The sequence below is a fragment of the Gavialis gangeticus genome, unplaced genomic scaffold (genome assembly GCF_001723915.1).
Source record: "Gavialis gangeticus isolate Ggan-Ray unplaced genomic scaffold, GavGan_comp1, whole genome shotgun sequence".
Classification (NCBI taxonomy): Eukaryota; Metazoa; Chordata; order Crocodylia; family Gavialidae; genus Gavialis; species Gavialis gangeticus.
In genome coordinates, this window is record NW_017729001.1 from 16,647,233 (window position 1) to 16,665,628 (window position 18,396).

At 39.5% G+C, this 18,396-nt stretch overlaps 1 protein-coding gene across 1 annotated transcript in view; it reads right to left on the reverse strand.

The window, feature by feature from the left end:
- Positions 1-3,407: 3,407 nt before the first annotated feature.
- The window catches only part of LOC109290447 (protein HIRA), an 80,886-nt gene continuing 65,897 nt past the window's right edge, over positions 3,408-18,396 (reverse strand). Inside the window, exons 16-25 of the mRNA XM_019506955.1 lie at positions 16,814-17,018; positions 15,809-15,913; positions 14,283-14,431; positions 11,928-12,089; positions 11,065-11,123; positions 9,890-9,995; positions 8,418-8,540; positions 6,891-7,054; positions 5,433-5,521; positions 3,408-4,367 (exon numbers count right to left, since the gene is read on the reverse strand). Coding sequence (XP_019362500.1) covers positions 4,251-4,367; positions 5,433-5,521; positions 6,891-7,054; positions 8,418-8,540; positions 9,890-9,995; positions 11,065-11,123; positions 11,928-12,089; positions 14,283-14,431; positions 15,809-15,913; positions 16,814-17,018 — 1,279 coding nt within the window. The 3' untranslated portion in view covers positions 3,408-4,250. The remainder of the gene's footprint in view (positions 4,368-5,432; positions 5,522-6,890; positions 7,055-8,417; positions 8,541-9,889; positions 9,996-11,064; positions 11,124-11,927; positions 12,090-14,282; positions 14,432-15,808; positions 15,914-16,813; positions 17,019-18,396) is intronic.

Here is an 18,396-nt window from a genome sequence, read left to right on the forward strand (position 1 = left end):
TTTTCCCCAGTGCAAGCTCCCTTTAAAACTAAACTTAGATCCAATAGAGAAATAATATTTTGACATGTTTCTGCAAAGGGAAAAAAACCCCTAAAACAAAGCTGAAATGCCAATTCTAAGTCTCATGTACAGCCTGCCTTCTTCAGCAAGAAAGAACAGCTCTCTCTACCCACGCACAACTTTTAGTGCTGTTACCAAATATATCTTAAATATAACCACTTTTATGTGCTTCTCTTCTCAAATACAGCATCCTGTTAACAGGCTATATAACAACTTAAATATTTCATGTTTCCCCAGTAGAGGGGTCCATCCAGTAGAACTTACTTGCTCAGACAGGACTGCTCTCATGAGTAAAAGCCACTTGTATATGTGGGTGTGAGGCTGGGGTTATAACATCTGATCCAACAGATCTCAAACTAACACAAGACTTAAGAACCATTGTTGTTGCTGTTGTTGTTCATCCTTTGAATCTGAAGATAACCATGACATCACTGGTTGCTTTGGTTTCTGTGAGCATGTGAGGGGCTGATCAGGCCAATTTGTGCTTTGAACCGTTTGTGGCACACTGAGCAAGAGATGTCGCTTTGGGTTGCTTGATCAACAGCAGATGTGCTGCTGTTGCAGGTTATGGTGTTTGCATTTCTGCTCCACCTTAGCAGTTTTCCACCACTCATAGACTGTAGCTCTAGCCTGGATAAGGCTTCACAAGGCAGAACGATCATGAGCAAGATCTTCCCAAGACTTTGGGTCAGTGTTGAAATGTTTCAAGGATTACTTGAGGGAGTCCTTGAAATGTTTCTTCTGGCCTCTCTGAGAGCACTCTCCCTCCTTTAGTTCACCACAGAAGATCTTCTTTGGCAGTCACTCAGATATCTGACATCCTGGTGACATGGACTTTCCCATCTCATCTGTGATTTCAATAGAGTGTGGGTGCTTGGAATGCCCGCCCATGTGAGAACCTCTGTGTTGGACCTTGTCTTGCCTTCTTATCCTCATCAGTTTCCTCGGACAACCCACGTGAAAAAGTGGTTCAGGCTCATAGCATGGCATCTGTACACCATCCAGGTTTTGCATGCATACATCAGAAGTGCAACACAGTGGCTCTGTAGACCTTCAGTTCTGTGTTGACCAATGCCTCTGCACTCCCACACATTTGCACAGTCTGCCACAGGCCATGCTTGCTTTGGCAGTTCTGGCATTGCTTTCATCATCAATGTGACCTGCATAAGATAGTGTACTGCTGAGATAGATGAACTTGTCCATTGCCTGAACTGTGAATGGAAGGTCTGGCCATTCACTGTAAAGGTAGGCTTTATGTAAGGCTTTTCTGGTGCGCCTCTTTTATCTTCTTAATGTTGATTGTCAGAGCAAAGTTGTCACAAGCTAAAGAGAAATGTCTCATACTCCACTGCATGTCATTCAGATTTGGCATTCAAGGAACAGTCATCAGCAAACAGAAGAGCTTGCCATCAGTCTGGTATCTGATGTTAATCCCAGTGTTAGTCACAAAAGGCATCACTAAGCACGGCAGAGAAGAGGGTTTGGGCCAAAACAAAGCCCTTCTTGACTCTATTGGTGATTGGGAATTATTCAGATGACTCATCATCATCCACAATATGAGCAAGCATGCCATCATGGAATTGTAAAGCCATTGTGATGAACTTCTTTGGGCAACCAACCAAATTTTGCCATAATCTTCCAAAGGCCCTCCCAACTGACTGTATCAAATGCTTTTGTTAAGCCAATGGAAGTCAGGTACAGGTTGGAGTTCTGTTCCTAGCATTTTTCTTGAAGTTGACAAGCTGCAAAAACTATGTGTATGGTCCCGCATCCTTTCCTGAAGCCACACTGACTCTCAGGCAGGACCCCTCGTTCAGTGTGTTGCACAAGGCAATTCAGCAGAATTCTGGTCAGGATTTTATCAGCTATTGACAACAAGGAGATGCCCCTTTTGCCTTTCCACTTATACAGGTGGATGATGGATGCATCCTTGTACTCCTGGGGTATAGTTCCTTGAGTCCACATTGACTGGAAGAGTTCAGTCAGTTTCAGAGCCATGTGTGAGCCTCCCACCTTGAAGACCTCTGCTGGTATAGCATCTGCTCCAGGTGCTTTGCCATTTGACAGCAGGTTAATTAATTGCTTTCACAGCCTTGGTCAGCATTAGAAGATCAGCAAGAGATATATTACTGTCTACCTTAGGGTCCTGGGTCTAAGTGAAAACTGCACCCTGCTGGAGCTTGGGGTCACTAAGAACCATTATATACCTTGCAGAATCTGTGGCTTGAGATGACAGTCAGTGTGCATCTTTGCAAAAAAGAAAAGCTGTTTTTTTCCCCCCTCAGTAGTAGTGTCCAACACAACTACATATATGTCCTATGTCTCACATCAAAACCCATGGTAGCTGAGGGCTTCGGAAGGTAAAGGCAGAAGGGGCCTGTAGGATCCATTCTGACAAAAAACCCAAAGAACTGAAGTTTCAGTAGCATAAGCAATGATTCTTTCTTCACACAGGTGTCTCTTAGCCTACTGTTGGTGACTGGTAAGCCACATCCCCTTAGGGTGATGGGATCGGGAGCTCCAGTTGCATCAGTTGAACAATGACCTGAATTTGGTATGCCACTGTGCAGCCAAGTCTGATGCATATCTGTTTGATAAAGGTCAGTTGGTTAACTTTATGTCACTCTATTTCTGACATCTCCGCAGGTGAAAGACGTTACTTGGTAGATAAACCCTTAGCAGCTGACAGGCACAGTACACAGCAAGACAGTAACACTGAAACAAATGCATCACTCATCTCCAATATTCTTTTTGACGAGACTACTTGATTTTAAGACTGTCCATCTGAAAATCAAGTTTCTTTTAGGGTATCTTAGACAGCTACCAATAATTGGAGGCACCAACACCCCAAAAAAGAACATTTCAGCAAGCACTACAAAAGTACTTCACACACATTTGTATTGTACTTGGTCAGCACTTGAGTCAGTGATCTGACTCAAAACAGTTGTTGGGGATGTTCCCCAGTAAGGCTTGTCTTAGCAACAGTACACCCCAGGAGCCACAATTTTAATCACTGTCTTGTCTAAAACTGTTCCAAGTAGAAGTCAGATGACTGAAGCCTACAGTGGACTACCATTGCCACTACCACATGTGGAGTTGCACCAGTGGCATTACAATACTAAGTTATGTGAAGAAACATGCTAGTGAAGACATAGTTCAGTCTAGAAGCCTAAGGCAGTAGGTCCAAAAAAGAGGTCTAGCTCACTGAACAAAATCCTTCTTCAGTACTGGCCAGATGCATGCTTACTCCATATTGATTTCCATGTACATTTAACACAATTCAGCCTGCATTAGTAATGCTATACTGCTACTATAAGCAGCATATGAATATCCAGAGCAAGACCATCTTTTTTAACCAATGCAATGTTCATTTATTTTGGTACTTACAAAAAAAAGCCACCCTTTTTATTCCCTCCCTCCCCCAAAAATGTCTTTTACAAACATTTAAAAATTAAAAACCAGATGATGACATGTTAATTTTGGTACAATTATTTTTCGACACAGCTGTCATAATTAGAGTTACATTTCCTGCAAGGTGACTTGCAGGGATATCCTGATTATTGGCCAAATAAAATTTCTTATTACAAGTTAGCAAATTCTAGTACAAAAATAGTCCATGTGTTAGACCAGCCTCTTATTATCATTGTATTCACAGGTAAGAGTCTATTGGCTGCATAATACATTAATATTTTATGAAATTTCTTTTTTTTTGTGGCTCATCATCTAACTCAATATAGTGCTGAGCCTCAATAAATCCTTGGGCAAAAACCCTAAACAGGGTTAAATATGCTGTTCAGTGTACTCTGAAGTACTGTGCTTTTCACAGGACATACAAGAAACCCCACAAACAGTTCTCAGCTAGCCTCCTTGATATTGTAACGAGAGTCAGACCCAAAAGGACCCCGCAAGTACAAATCCACAACTCCCTGTAGGAATATAGGCCACCGCTTTGACGGTCAAGTTCCACTTGGAAAACGGTCCAGCTCATCCACGTATTTCCACATATCCACTTATGGGTTTCTTCAGAAATAAAAGCAGATCATTCACAAAACACTGGGAACCCTTCCGGTACGGCCCTTATTAGGAGTGCCCCATTCCAACTGGGCGCTCTCCTCTTCTGTCTGTCTCTGGTTAATGCTTTTCAGCAGTTTCTCTCAGACCAGATTCTTCAGGGAAAATCTTGGAGAATGCTATTTGTCTCTCAAGATGTCTAGCTGTTCTTGATATTCTGTGAAAAGCCTCTGGAAACGAAGGTTCTGTCCAATGACAGGAAGAAGTTCTTTCAGCAGCTCTCTCTTTCGTAAACCCTGCACAAAAAACATTAATAGGATTTTCATGTGTACTTCAGGTCATAAGCACAGGCCCTTGATATAACAGTCATTTAAGATTAGTGGATTCACACTTTGACTGAGAGAACTGCTAATTTAAGGTCATCCAGCTGCTTTGATGAGATACCAAGAGAAAAAGAACGCCTTGGGGAAAGTACATTAGCAATCCTACTATAGCTTCTGTGCAGTGATAGAACATTTATGTTTTATTAAAAGGCAGATGCTTCATTGACATGGCAGCCCTTCAAATATATGATTGGTGAATGGAAAACACAGGCTGCACCCCTTCCCATTTACTAGGTTGCTTAGATAACACAATACCAGACAGAATAAAGACCAGGATCTCCCCAAGGGCATTACTATTTAGGTAAGGGAAATGATGGATTAGAGAGAGAATGGAAGGGATTTCACAGCCATTCAAGTGTTTAAAGATTGGTTGTTTACTTGACATTTAGTTTCAACTATATTTGCATCTCTGAGGGCTATTAATGTTCCCAACTTTTTAAAAATTACACTACATTACGTCATTAAGGACAGACATTTCATCTTTCTTAAGAAACAGTGCCTGGGTGATGCTTGATTTGTTCCATCTTCTTTGCTCGCAAATCATTACTATGTTAGCACAGCTTCAGAAACAAAATGGTCAGTTCTGGTTAGTTCACCTGTGGGATGATTCTTCATTTTTCTGATTCTCAACCAGCACCCCTCTGCAATTATTACCTCCTGATAATGGACACCAATGGATAATTCACCATTATTTGCATCTGCCCTGGAGGGGTGAATTAACCAGAGTTTATTGTAGTTAAATTAAAGTGAAAACTCCCATTGTATTTTTAAACCTGAGTTGTCAACACACTGAAAAATTGCTTCAGTAACTAACTTCTGGTTTAAGAGCTCAATAAAATTACCCCACAGAAGCACTTCTAAGGGTAGATTGCACATTGGGTTCTCAGCTTTAGCAACGGTTTTTTCAAAGTTATCAAAAGAAATTAGTCTTTTTATATACAAAGAAACCTCTTTGTTAACACTGATATCAGCACTTACCACTACTGTTGATTCCCACTGACTTCCAGCTGAGTAATGGACTGGACCCAGTAGATCCTTGCATAATTCCCGCAAACGATATTCAAACCCTGAAATCAAGTCATTACTAAAAGTTAAACTGTAACCACTAGACAACATATCGGTCTTAATTCAAGTTTTAAGCATGGAAACCAATAGTTCTTATAGAATCACAGATTGTAAGGGGCTGGAAGGGACCTTGGAAGATCCTTTTTAGAATTGAGGCACTCCTTGACAGGCTTGAGGTACCCTCAATAGACTCGAGAAACCCCTCAGAAAATGTCAGCTCTCAGTTTTTATTCATTTTTTGACTAAAGAAAAATAATAGAGTAATTCTCCTGTTGCAAACAACTTAGAAAGACAGCGAACAATCCGAATGTTTTTGACAGTATGAAATCCTGTTTGAAATTTCTGAGTTTATCTTGTGAAATATGTTTGGACACCTAAAAATGCTAATGTTGTGTGTCACTCACAACACCTTGAAAAGATGTCAAAACAGACCGATCAATGGAACATCTGCAAGCAGAAAGTATTCTTTCAGAACTAAAAGAGTGGAGAAACATCAGCAAATGGATCTATTCTAGATTTCAAAAAGCTTTCATATTTAAAGATAGCCATAAAAAGTCTTCCTAAGCCTGACCCGCAGCAAGAAAAGGAATAGTTAATTACTATATTATGACCAATTGTAACAGCACTCCCCCCTCTAGAAATTTTCACCTGGTTGACTCTGATAATAGGAAAACTATTTTCAATGAAACTATTACAAAAGTAAAAAGACTTAAAGTTGAGAAACTAAGACAGGAAAGGAATTTTGGGTCCAACTGGTTAAAGTAGTTTTGTTTCATTTTTATTAACACACATTTAAGGCTAATAGTCAAAGCAGCTTGGGGAAGGATGCCTTTGTCATAAACCCAAACATCTCTGCCTCCCGAGTTACGGCATGAGCATATTCAATAAGTATGCTTCCAAATCCTTACCAAAAAAATCTTTCAACAAAACTAGAAAAAACAGAACTTGACATGAAGATCTAAAACGTAGAAGAATTTGGCAGTGGCCATGACAAGGTTAAAGCTTGCACTGCAAGGAGTGAGTGGTGCTGAGGAGCGGACTCCATCCCTGCTCTATGTGGCTAGGATTCAGCTATGACTGGAAAGATCTTTTTTCTCTTCGTTCTTCCTTCCCAAAACAAGGTGTGCGCTTTGTCTAGGGGCATGTGGTACATGAAAAAATACAGTACTTATACCACTCTAAGATTCTTCAGGATGGTGAAGCACTTAGGAAGCAAATTCAGTGAAAAATACTAACTTTATTAGCACAGATATCTGAAGCCAACTGTCAAATGAGGATATTATGAATAATCATGCATACATGACAAGAACAAGGGAGCTAAGAACAATCAATCAGATCTGCGCAGAAGCCACAATGTAAAACAGACCTCACCTTCATTAACTAGGTACCGTGCATAGATAAGGAGCCAATGGCGATATTCATGACTGGATTGTAACGTAAGTGCCACTGCTATCTGATTCTCCAAGTAAGCAAGTGTTGTTTCTTGTTGTACTAAATGAGGCATGGAGAACAATCTTGCAGCTTGCCTTCCTGAACTACAAAACGGAAGAGGATTTAGCATAATATAAATAAAGTCAGTTGTCAGCATGGCAAAAAACCACACTCCAGACACTATTCTTCCAGGCTTCACATGTCAAAGGAATCTAGTGCTTTACAAGTCTGGGCTTCCAGCAGCAACAGTAGTACTGCTCCAACTGGCAAAATGACTATGTTAAGACTTTCTCTACATGGGCAAAAATGGAAAATCACCTTCTAGACCTGGCTACCTCACTCCAAAAGGACCCAAACTGGTTCTCCAGGAACACCAGGCTCAGTGGTACCCCTCTCCCCCATCCCAATTTCTACAATGGGACCAGCAACAATCGAGTCTTTGCAGCATCCTGGGGTCATCATTCACCTCAGCAGAAACAGGTCTCTGGATTTTGTTATGTAGCCACTGATCACTCCTTTCCCCACAGTCAATCTCTCTCCCATTGCTGCAACTCTCAACTGCTCAGCTTTAGCCTTCTTTGTCCTTTGTGATTCTTTCCCTTCTCCCTTTTCTCCCCATTTGGGATTCTCCCTTCTTGTCCCACCCTGAATATCTAAGCCAGGGGCGGGCAATTATTTTGGGCGGAGAGCTACTTACTGAGTTTTGGCAAGCCATTGAGGGCCGCGTGACAAGCCACCAGGGGCAGATAAATATTAATTTTCTAAAATTTTAGGGGCCTGGGGGCCAGATAGAATGGCCTGGCAGGCTGCATCCAGCCCACGGGCCGCATTTTGCCCACCCCGATCTAAGCCAAGTGATTTGGTCATCTGGTCATTTGATTTTTGTAAACAAACCAACAAAAACCATACAAGTTATTTGCATTCCTAAACACTTGTCTCAAATAACAATTTTCTTGAGCATATATATTTTAAGAAGGAGTATGAAATGCAGGAAACAGATCTAGGAGAGGCAGGAAGGCTTGGAAAAGCCAGTTCACATGCAAGAGAAATAAGACATTGAACTGCCTGTAGAAGCCTCCTGCTTGTTCTTGCTATGCCCTCCTGCTTGTTCTGATGTCTTCAAAAGTTAAGAATATGCAACAATGACTAATCATGCAACCTTCTTCAAAATACTTAAAAAGATCATGTTAAATAAGTGAGCTAAATACATTAATATTAAACACTGCACCATCATGTAAGAAAGAGCCAGAAGCAGAAGTATTAATGGAAGTGTGTAGCCTCCTTTATACTGCTCAAAGCATTCTCTGAACTAAATTAAATTATAAGTTATCAAGGTGTAAGACTTTAAAATCACTCACTTTACTAACCTCACAGTCAGATTAGTGCCCTCTCCCAACCTTATTTCCAAAAGGAAGAAAAAAACATTGGGCTAATATGTGAAGATGAATAAAAAGTGTAAGTGCATACTTTGATGTTCGTCCCTGTATTACTGCTAAGGGTCCTGAACACAACATGGCTTCCTGGGACGGTAAACTATTCCTGAAGTCTGCGCATTGTGCTAGTGAATCCTGTTTGTCGGAGACAAGATTCCTGGGAAACAAATACAACAAACATGTTAAAACAGAGTATGTGGTACTTCTGCTGACAAAAGGATTTTATTCTGTTCTGCCTTAAAACTAAATTTGTGTTTTCACAATTACATGTCCTTAAGGTTCTTTTTCTAGTAAAGAATCCCAGGAACCAAAATACTGGTGTCCAAGACTTTGGGTCAAATACTATTCACTCTTTTCATACAAATGATCACACCAATAATTCATAGGATTCAAGTAATGTAAGCAGTGCTTAGCACATGCTCTGACAAAAGCAGAAGACTATTCATGGGCATGTTTTATAGGTCACCTTACTTGTAACTGGTATACTGAAAACCAAGATGGGTCCCCAAAACCAAGACTGTATGGAACAGTTTCACAAGGAAGTCATTACCTATAAGTTTATTCTAAGTCTTGATTCTCTGCACAGTTGAACCCCACTCTTGTACTGCTGTTCACCCATTCACTTACACTCTCCTCTCAGAATGTAAGGATGCCTAGAGATTTGACAGCTAGAGCTGGCATTTCCCACACCTAATCAAGGGTATAATCTTCCTGAACTTGACAGGTAAGGGAACGGGTTGCTCAAATGAAGACCAATTTTAGGTTTATCAGACAGCTCAGATGTAAAAGGACACCAGCATTTACACTAATCTTGATTGCTTACCATAGTTATTTTGAGCTAGCAACTAAAAGAAACTTTCTTTTATATCATTCTGATGATGTGAAAAATAGCAACACGATGGAAAAGTTGGAGAATGGCTGAAATTTTATCTTCCCTTCCTCATTGGCCTGGGACACAGACAGACTGATGCCAGGCAGTAAAAGTGAGATATTCTGAGCATGTTTTTTCAATTTGTTTAAATGGGAGAGCAGGGGGGTGAGACAGACCACAGCATTACAAACACAAATTCCCATACAAACCCAGCAGAACTCTAAAACTTCCTGAAAGCTTTTTCAAACTAATTTCCCAATAACTAATCTTTCACATTCAAAAACATGACTAAAAAAGAAAAGACTATTTTATATCATTGCCAGATGCCTGGCAGTTAAACCCTAAAATAACTAACCAGAACATGCATGTAGTCATTAGGAAAAAATAGCAAGGAAACAAAAGCCTTGAAAGTTACAGGCCTAAGCTGCATACTTTAAACAACACTTAATAATAAAAATATAACAGGACTGGCCCAGCCATTCGCATACTGGGGCAGTGGGAGCAAAGCAACACACAAGCCTAGTCTCTTTCCTGCTTGGCTTAGTTTCAAGTACAGGTTGAAGTGGCAGTAAATCAGAAGAGATACCATGTCAACACAGAAAGCTTTATAAAATAGGAAAGAATGTGTAACTTACCATGTAGATAGAGAAGGATTAAAACAATATGCCTTTCCATCAGACATGCTCATTACTGGTATACCATGCTGAGTCAACAAGATTTGAGAGACTGTTGCATCACTTCCTATAGATCAAATCAGAACACACGATTCCTTTGTGCTAATTATTATATAACATTTAGAATATTGTATATTCAGAGGTCTGTAATGCCACTGATGAATCCTCACAATAGTTCTATTGATAAAAGAAGCAATATCATGTGCCCATTTTTTCTGGAGGGGAAACTGAGGCAATGAAAGGAATGGACTCACAGAATGCACGCAGCATGCCACAGGCAGACTGAGGCCAGTGTAATGTAACATGCATCATTCTTTTGCAACTGTCATGATATTATCTTGGGAAGGTACAAGATACATAAACACTAATTACAAGGAAATATATATTTACAGTATGTTACGGTTGAATATTCACACTGTTACTTAAGTTTATTATTTCTCAGGAGAAAGCTTTCAGCTTCATTTCATCTTCAAGCCAATCTTCTAATAAAGTATGCTTGGAAAAATGTGCTATAAAAAGAGGTAATGGACCTTTTTTCCTGCTTTTCAGCATATCCTGATCCTACAGTCTTTTTGAGTACATGGCTGACTGATCAGATGTGACTATACATGAAGATTATTTGCATTCTATACTACACACACGGACAGACATTTTTAACTTTGATTGATACAGTTGATATTAAAATGTGTTCACGTGTGTACACTGAAATGTTAATTTTCTTCCTTTGCTAAATATGGGCAGGGACATAAGAGTTTTTAAATCTTAAATTTAAGATGATCTTTAAGTCTTTTATCCATTATTAAGTTGTACTATACTTAACTGTATATGAAAGGGACTCTAATACTAAGTGGATTTAAATACAGGATTAGAAAGTATTTCATACTAACCCCACAACACTGCATTTGCACATTTACAAATGAACCAGAATGGAGTAAATTTCAGCATCCTCGATTATTTCTGCCATAATACAACGTTACCCAGTTACTTCCATTTAACACCCACCACTACATAAAAACAAAAACCCACTGTTCTTGCTTTCTAGGGCTCAGCAGAATTTTAACGTTTCATTAAAGGGTCTACATATTGCAGGACAGCTACAAGACTCAGGACAGTAAGTAAATGTACCCTTTTGTTACCTGATAATAATATTTGCAGAGACTCATCTTTAACAACCGCTAACTGTTTATGAACATCCCTGCAGAGAGATACAAAAGGAAAAATCTACACTTTAAAAACAAATGAAATACTCCCAATCATATAACAAATCACTTCCCAGAATTGTTTTAATCATTTTTATCAGGATGTTAACTAATTAAGGTGGCAGAGCTATATGTTATACAGTTAGAATGATTTGTGCTTCTGTGGCTCCTTTCACCAGAAAAATCTCCTCATACTTGGCCAACATTAAGCGATGCAACATTCTGAGATAAGTATGACTTATTTGCCCCTTTTTACAAATAAGTAGATTAAGGTGCATAGAGACTGAGTGGCCCAAAATCAAACAGCAAATCAAAGGACCTTGGAAATTAACCTACCAACTCCTGAAACCCACACTTGAACTGCTAAACCACAAATCATAATGCTCCTTCCAATGTTGGTTTAATGAAAGGGAGAACTTGAATCATTTGTATTTTACTTACTTTACCTCCAACATGTACAATCACCCTGACCTAGAAAGTTGCTCAAACTAATGACCCTTGGATATAATAAATTATGTGCTTTTCAGGATGGATTTTTCACCCATGCAGAGTGCCATTTAAGCCCTTAAAAGGAAACCAAGAGGGCTCAAGTCTTGCACAATGGGTCCTTTGGGTGATTTCATGTCCACAAAAAAACGCTGGATCCAAATCTAAACTGACCTGAAGCAGCAACACAACAAGTCACCAACCCAACCACTGATCAAAACAATCTCTCACATTCATTGAATAGAAGTAACAGGCTAAGAAATCGCAGGCAGCCAATGACCATTGTTTGCCACGGCAGCCGATTTGGTACTCACCACACAGAGAGCGTAGCAGCAGTGGTGAGAGCCATTATATAAGGACCTGTGCAATGGAGGGTGGAGATGGGCGAATGCAACATTATAGGTGGAAGAAGACGACGACCACAAGCTGAAAATACTGACAAGGTCCGCTTTTCACAGGCTACGCTCACAATGTCACTGAAAAGGATCAACAGAAAACACTGGGATTCAGTAAAACTGAAAGCTGCATAAACTGAATGGACCCCTTAGGTTATTGATGATAGTTACACAGCAAAGGTAAAAGAGAAAGAAGAAAACAAAACGGAAAAATGTGGTTTTGAGTTTTAAATTCAAGTCTCTTCCCCACTCAGGATGGAGGTTAATATCACATATTAGTGGGAAAGAGAGGAAACGGCTGATTAACAAAGCTAGCCCTTCAATCCTACTGGGCTTTTTAGACACATTATTTTTATACCCAGGCCTAGCAGAGAAAGTGGAATGAGGATGCTGTGCTCTCTCAGGCCTGATCCTTGGAAAGGGTGGAAATACAGAATTTCTAAATGACAAAATTAATTAAAAGAAGATTGAAAAGCCCTGTTGTTAAAACCCAAATGTATCCTTCAAATATAAGTGTGTTGGACAATTGTTATGCCAGCAAAGGAGCCCTAGCATGGAAAAAGGAGAGCTTAGACTCTCCTTCAATAGAGCGAGGGAGGGAAATTTATTTTAGCTTTTCAGAACCATTGTTTTAGCCTGCTTTGAAGAATGCTTTTAGTCTAAATGTTGGATAAAGGATATGAAAGGCAAGGCGCTTGCAACTTCCTGTTATGGAAAACAAGGCATGCTTAAAACAAAGAAGGCTGTACATAGTTTTGTAACTAGCACTTGTCTTGAGTAGCCTAAACCACAAGCCATGCTAACCAAACCTTGGGCTGACCTTTGAACCCACTTAGGCTAATTAAGAGATTTTTAAAAAAATGATGTAACTGTACAAAAATACAGCACCTTCCAAATGCAACCAAGTAAACCTTGTCAGAGCGTCATGAGTTTACTTTGTTCCATTCAGAAACCCAGTTTAAAACTACTCTATTTTCTTGTGTACCACACACTTCCTAGGCAGGCAGGCATTTTGTTTTGGGAAGGCAGAATGCAAAAAAAAGTTCCCATGACTGAATGCTGGTTGCATGGAGCAGATGGCCTATTTTTTGGCATCACTTACTGTCTCCTTGAAATTCTGCAGCTAAGCTATGACTCTGTCAGCCAATTTGGCAGTAGTTGAGGCAGGGTTAAAGCTTTAGCTGTGGAGCTGAAATGAGAGAGTAGGTGATGCTGAAGAACAGACTCCACCCCTCCTGCATGTGGTCAAAAGCCCACCAGAAAGCCAGCCACCATTCCAGCAAAAAACAGCTTCCTCGCTTTAAATACACACCCCAGTTTTGCAGGGCTAGTTATGGGGGAAAAGGTGTGTGTGTGGTATGTGAGTAATTACAGGGTTTACATGAATTTTTGGGTATCTCATAGTTCTGACCTCAACAAGAACACACATTTTAAACTCAATTTCTGATGTTGAAGTTAAACAGTAACACTTGAGACAAGTAAGCAGGAGAAACTGCAGACATTTCAGAAGACACTTTTACTCCCCAAAAAAGAACCTATTTATTATGTTCCTTTAAGTTTTGTTTTGGAAGTACTGAGTAAGCAATTGTTACTTCTCATGTTTTAGTTCACTTTAATGGAGACATTTAAAGCAGAGACTTGGTGTCTGACAGTTGCATAATGGGGATACTGGTTAGGTCAGGACTCTCAGAGCTAACAGAAAGATAAGGCTTCCATCAGGACTATACACAGATCATATTATATTTATCCCCGTGCCACACTGAATACTAAAGCATTGTAAAAGGGTTAAAAAAGAACTAATGACAAAGCTAAACAGCAGAAATCAACGCAAGTCACAGAGAAAGCCAATACCCCCAGAACAGGTGCAGTGGCAGGGGGAAGAAGGATGAAAAACAATGGACTAAAATGGGTTAGCAGGAAGAGAAATTTTAAGGACTATTTTGTAGCATGCTTGAGCAATCATATAACCTTCTAAAAGTAAGTGACAGACATGAACTGTAACTGTGCACTTCAGTGAACATTTTGAAAAATGTATCTATGTTCAAGAAATGTATATCAGTAAGTAGCAAAATTCAGAGAAGCTGTCTAAGAACATGTAAATGCTAAATATGTTGTACTTTATTAACACATTGAAAATTTTCCAAAGGCACTCTGAATACAGTAACCACTAACCACATGTTTAATGGTGTCACAATACAGCCCCAAAGACCTCCTTGCCCAAAAGACTGTTCCTTATTATCTGGAAGTACCTGCTTCTTTAACAAGTTTTCTTACCAGCTTCCAGCTGCAGTGAGAATTCGACTGGTGAGGACTGTCTCCCATTCTTTCCCTTCACGATTACACTTTAGCCTGCTCAGCTTTGAACCTCCAACTGTGGTCATTTCATTCTCTACCTCAATGTACATGGAAGGATCTGAACTTACCTACAAAAGAACAAGGTATATCTTTTTATGTATAGGAACACAGCTCAAGGAACTGTAAAATTATGTAGGTTTAAAATGGGGCCCAGTTAATACTTCAGCATTTAGTACTGAAAACATTAAGGAACAAGAGTGGTAAATTTTCATTTTTTTTTTTAAATGGCCTCAGAACAGAACCACACTTTTTGAAAAGGGAAAGACTGCAGAGACATAGAACCATTCAGGACTAAGACACAGTGATACTTCCAGCACATCTTGAACACATAGATAAAGAAAGTGTTTATATTTTTCTATGCCTTGTTTTTCCCCAACTCCTGGGCAGCAATTCCAGTAGCTGGATCCAATTTTGCTCCAGCCTTCCAGAATTCCTGCGCCTACAGCCAGACTTTTGTGATACAAGTACACAGATGAGGCATTTTATAGGAACACAAGCCAACAGACACTGAGCATGTCCTCCTACTTTGCGCATAGGTCTCTGAGGAATTATACAGCTATTCACTTAATACTGTAGAGATCTGGTTGTGACAAACATGAGGAGAAAGCCCTAGACCCAGACTGTGACTACTGTTACTTTTCCTCTTTTCTCACCAAAGCCAATTGAAGGAAGAAGGGAGCTGGTGACTGTTTTAGAAGCCATATCAGCTGTGCAGGCAGGTCAGATGGGAAGCAAAGAGGCTCCAGCAACAGGGAGCAGGGGATGGGGTTACATACTGGAACCTGGGGAGGGAACAGTCTGTAGGGATGTCTTCAGTAGTAGGGCGCAGAGGGAGGAAGAAGTCAGTGGGAAAGTCTTACATAAGAACATGCTGGAAAGTTTAAGCAAATCAACCAGGTAGACAAAGCCTTGGCTGGCATGATGTAATTGGGTATGGTCCTGCTTTGAGCAGGCGGGTTGGACTAGGTGACCTCCTGAGGTTCCTTCCAACCCTCATTTTCTATGAATCTAACTAAAGGACTGAAACTGAACATGCATATTTTACAGCTCATTCAACACTATGTGGAAACTCTCATTCAGGAGGAAAGCAGTCTGGTGTCACTGAAGTTTAATGAGCATTGCACTGGACAATAAAACCACTTTACTCGACAACAAGACCAACCACACAGAAGTGGAAAGCACTTCAACTTATGCATGTTGACTTCACAACTTTACCTGATTCACATTAACTTTCCCAAGTGTCTCTCTCTCTAGATCAGCCCTCAAAAAAGCTGAGTTGAATAGACCTCCTACTTCGACAGACAGCGGTGTAATTGTTCAATTTAGAATGAAGATTGAGAATCTTAAGGGTCCTTTTGACAAAGTAATCAAGTCTCGTTTGAACATGGGGAAAAGCCACTTAAGTAAACATTTTAAAAATGATGGGTTTGCAGCTGCCCACTTACTTGCAATGTAAACGATTTCTGAGGGATTGGGGTTGGCAGTTTAAGTGCTAATGCTGGTGCAGAGATGCAAATAGCATCCTTCTCAGAGGCCAGTGCAGCTGGGGACTGAAAAAAAACAATCACCCCAAAAAACAATTAAACAGTTAAAAAATACTTAGCAATAGAATGTTAAGGACAAATATAACAGCATGATTGGCATTTTTTTAAAGCTCTCCAGTGCAAATATACCATAATGCAGATTATGTTTGCCAAAGCAAATCCTCTACAAATGATTAATTGTACACAAAAATCCTATTGCAAATGTTCAAAATCTTTTTTTTCTAATTGCATAGACACTAGGTCTGAGTTCTCCCTAGTAGCTATTTTTTTTAAAAAGAACAAACAAGCATAAATGTGATCATTACTTCACGTACTGGGCCACCTTTAACATTTTCAACGTGAACTAACAGAAGTCCTCATGTGATTCAGGGCAAAAAGTCAGCCTTTGAATACTAGGAATAAAGACAGTTATTGTGTCCCAGATAAAGATGGGACATACTGCTGTAATGCACTAGGTTTGTCGGCTCTGTACCATCATCCATAGAATAGATGATCATAATTGCTCAAGACGTCTCAATTGTGTCACTGCTACCAAGTCTAAAGATTACTGACAGCTAATGGAGTTTTTTCTTTTTGATCAAGTGGCAAACATCTGTTGCTGTTGCAAAGGTCCAGCATCTAATTCTAATACTCTGTGTACTATTTAGTAGGTAAGTGCTATAGTTGTATGTATACACCACAAAGATCTGTGATGTTATATGCATCTTTATGTTAAAGTCTTGCAGGCAAGCAAGAGAACCATCTGCAACATTCTCAGGGACCTTCATACTTCTGGTCCTTCCCTGAACATACCTTGGCTAAATCTAAAACAAAGGACAACATGAGATTGTTTAAATTAAATAAATATTAGAGACTGCAAAGAGTCATCACTATAGATAACAATTACATTGTTGACACCATAGTCACCTGAACAGTTAAAGTCACAGGTACAAGTCTGGAATCTTTTCGTGGCCTTCCTTTTTTCTTCTTTTCTACTGTTTCTCCCTCAAGTTCTAGTTTACGTTTGGGTATTGACAGTGGTTTAGCAATTGGAATCTTCTCCTCACTGTCACTGCTACTCTCCAGGATATCCTTGGGCTTATTTTCCTTAATTAAATTCTGATCCTTCAATCTGCATGAGTAAACAACAACAACAAAAAATTATTTACACAAGCTGTTTCCAAAATTACCACCAATCCTACCCACCAGGTTTTTCTAGCCAAGCAGCAAGGCCATTCTTAGGCTTGCCTGAACATTGAAAATGGTGCAAAGTAAACCAAACCCAGAGAAAACTTCTAATTTCATTGTGCAAGTACAGGCTGTACAAAATACAGCTTGTTCAAATTAATTCTCTGCTTAAAAGAAAAATTGGAGTGCAGACCACTAAGCCAATACAAGACTCAGCAAGTAAAGCCTTCAATACTTTTGTAAATAAACTTTATTTAACTGGGTTATGGATACTGTTCCATGTGAGGAAAAACTGTCCAACCAGACAATGCAACCTGAATTTATACAAAGAAACTGGTCTCATTATTGTTGATTTCACAGAATCATAGACTTAAAGGACCGGAAGGGACCCATGAGATCATCAAGTCCAGTCCTCTGCCATGGGCAGGAGGTTATTGGGCTCAAACAAGCTCAATTAGGTGCTCGTCCAGCCTCCTTTCGAACACCTCCAAGATATTTTTAAAGGTAGGTTTCTCTGGTGCATCGGTGGGTAGACAGGAGTACAGGAGGTGAAAGGGAATAAAACTGACAATAGAGAGCTTGAAAAATTATCATGAAAAACATACAGGTGCATATACATATATTATTTGGCATTTATTAATGGCAGATGAAATTTTGAGTTGTTTTCTCCATTTACCCAGCTTGGCTGGGTTTCAATTTCACAGTCTTCTCTGGTTCTGATTCAATTAGGTAACTGTTGCCTGCAAATTTAGCTACTTTGCTACTAGCCCCCCTTTTCCAAATTATTTATGCAGTAAATTACATGGGACCTAGTGAGAAGAACTGAGTGTTTCCATGAGAAAAACAGCACATTTTATTCTATTCTTTGCTTTTTTTCTCCTAGCCAATTTTTGATTCATCATAAAGTTTTGTCCATCATCCCATATCCACTTTGTTTCTTTAGAAACTTCTTGTGTAGAGGACTTAGTTAAAGGTCTTTCAGAACCCTAAAATTACATCAAGCAGTTCTCCTTTATCTACTACTTTATTGGCACATTAAAAGAATTCAGTGATTAGTAGGATACTTTTTCATGTACAGAAAGCATGCTGGCTAGACCCTATAGAACAAAAGATATTTTTAAATTGTATTTTTAAGATAGGTTTCAAACAATTCACCAGGTATAGATGGACCCAAATCATCCCGTGTGGATTTGTTTCCTTATTTGGGAATGCACAGACACTGGCATCAGAATTTAATAAGGTTAGCTTTAGGACTAGACATAAGGTAAAGATAAAGCAAGTTCTTTTCTTTTTCTTCCCTTTTTTTTTTTTTTTTTTTTTTT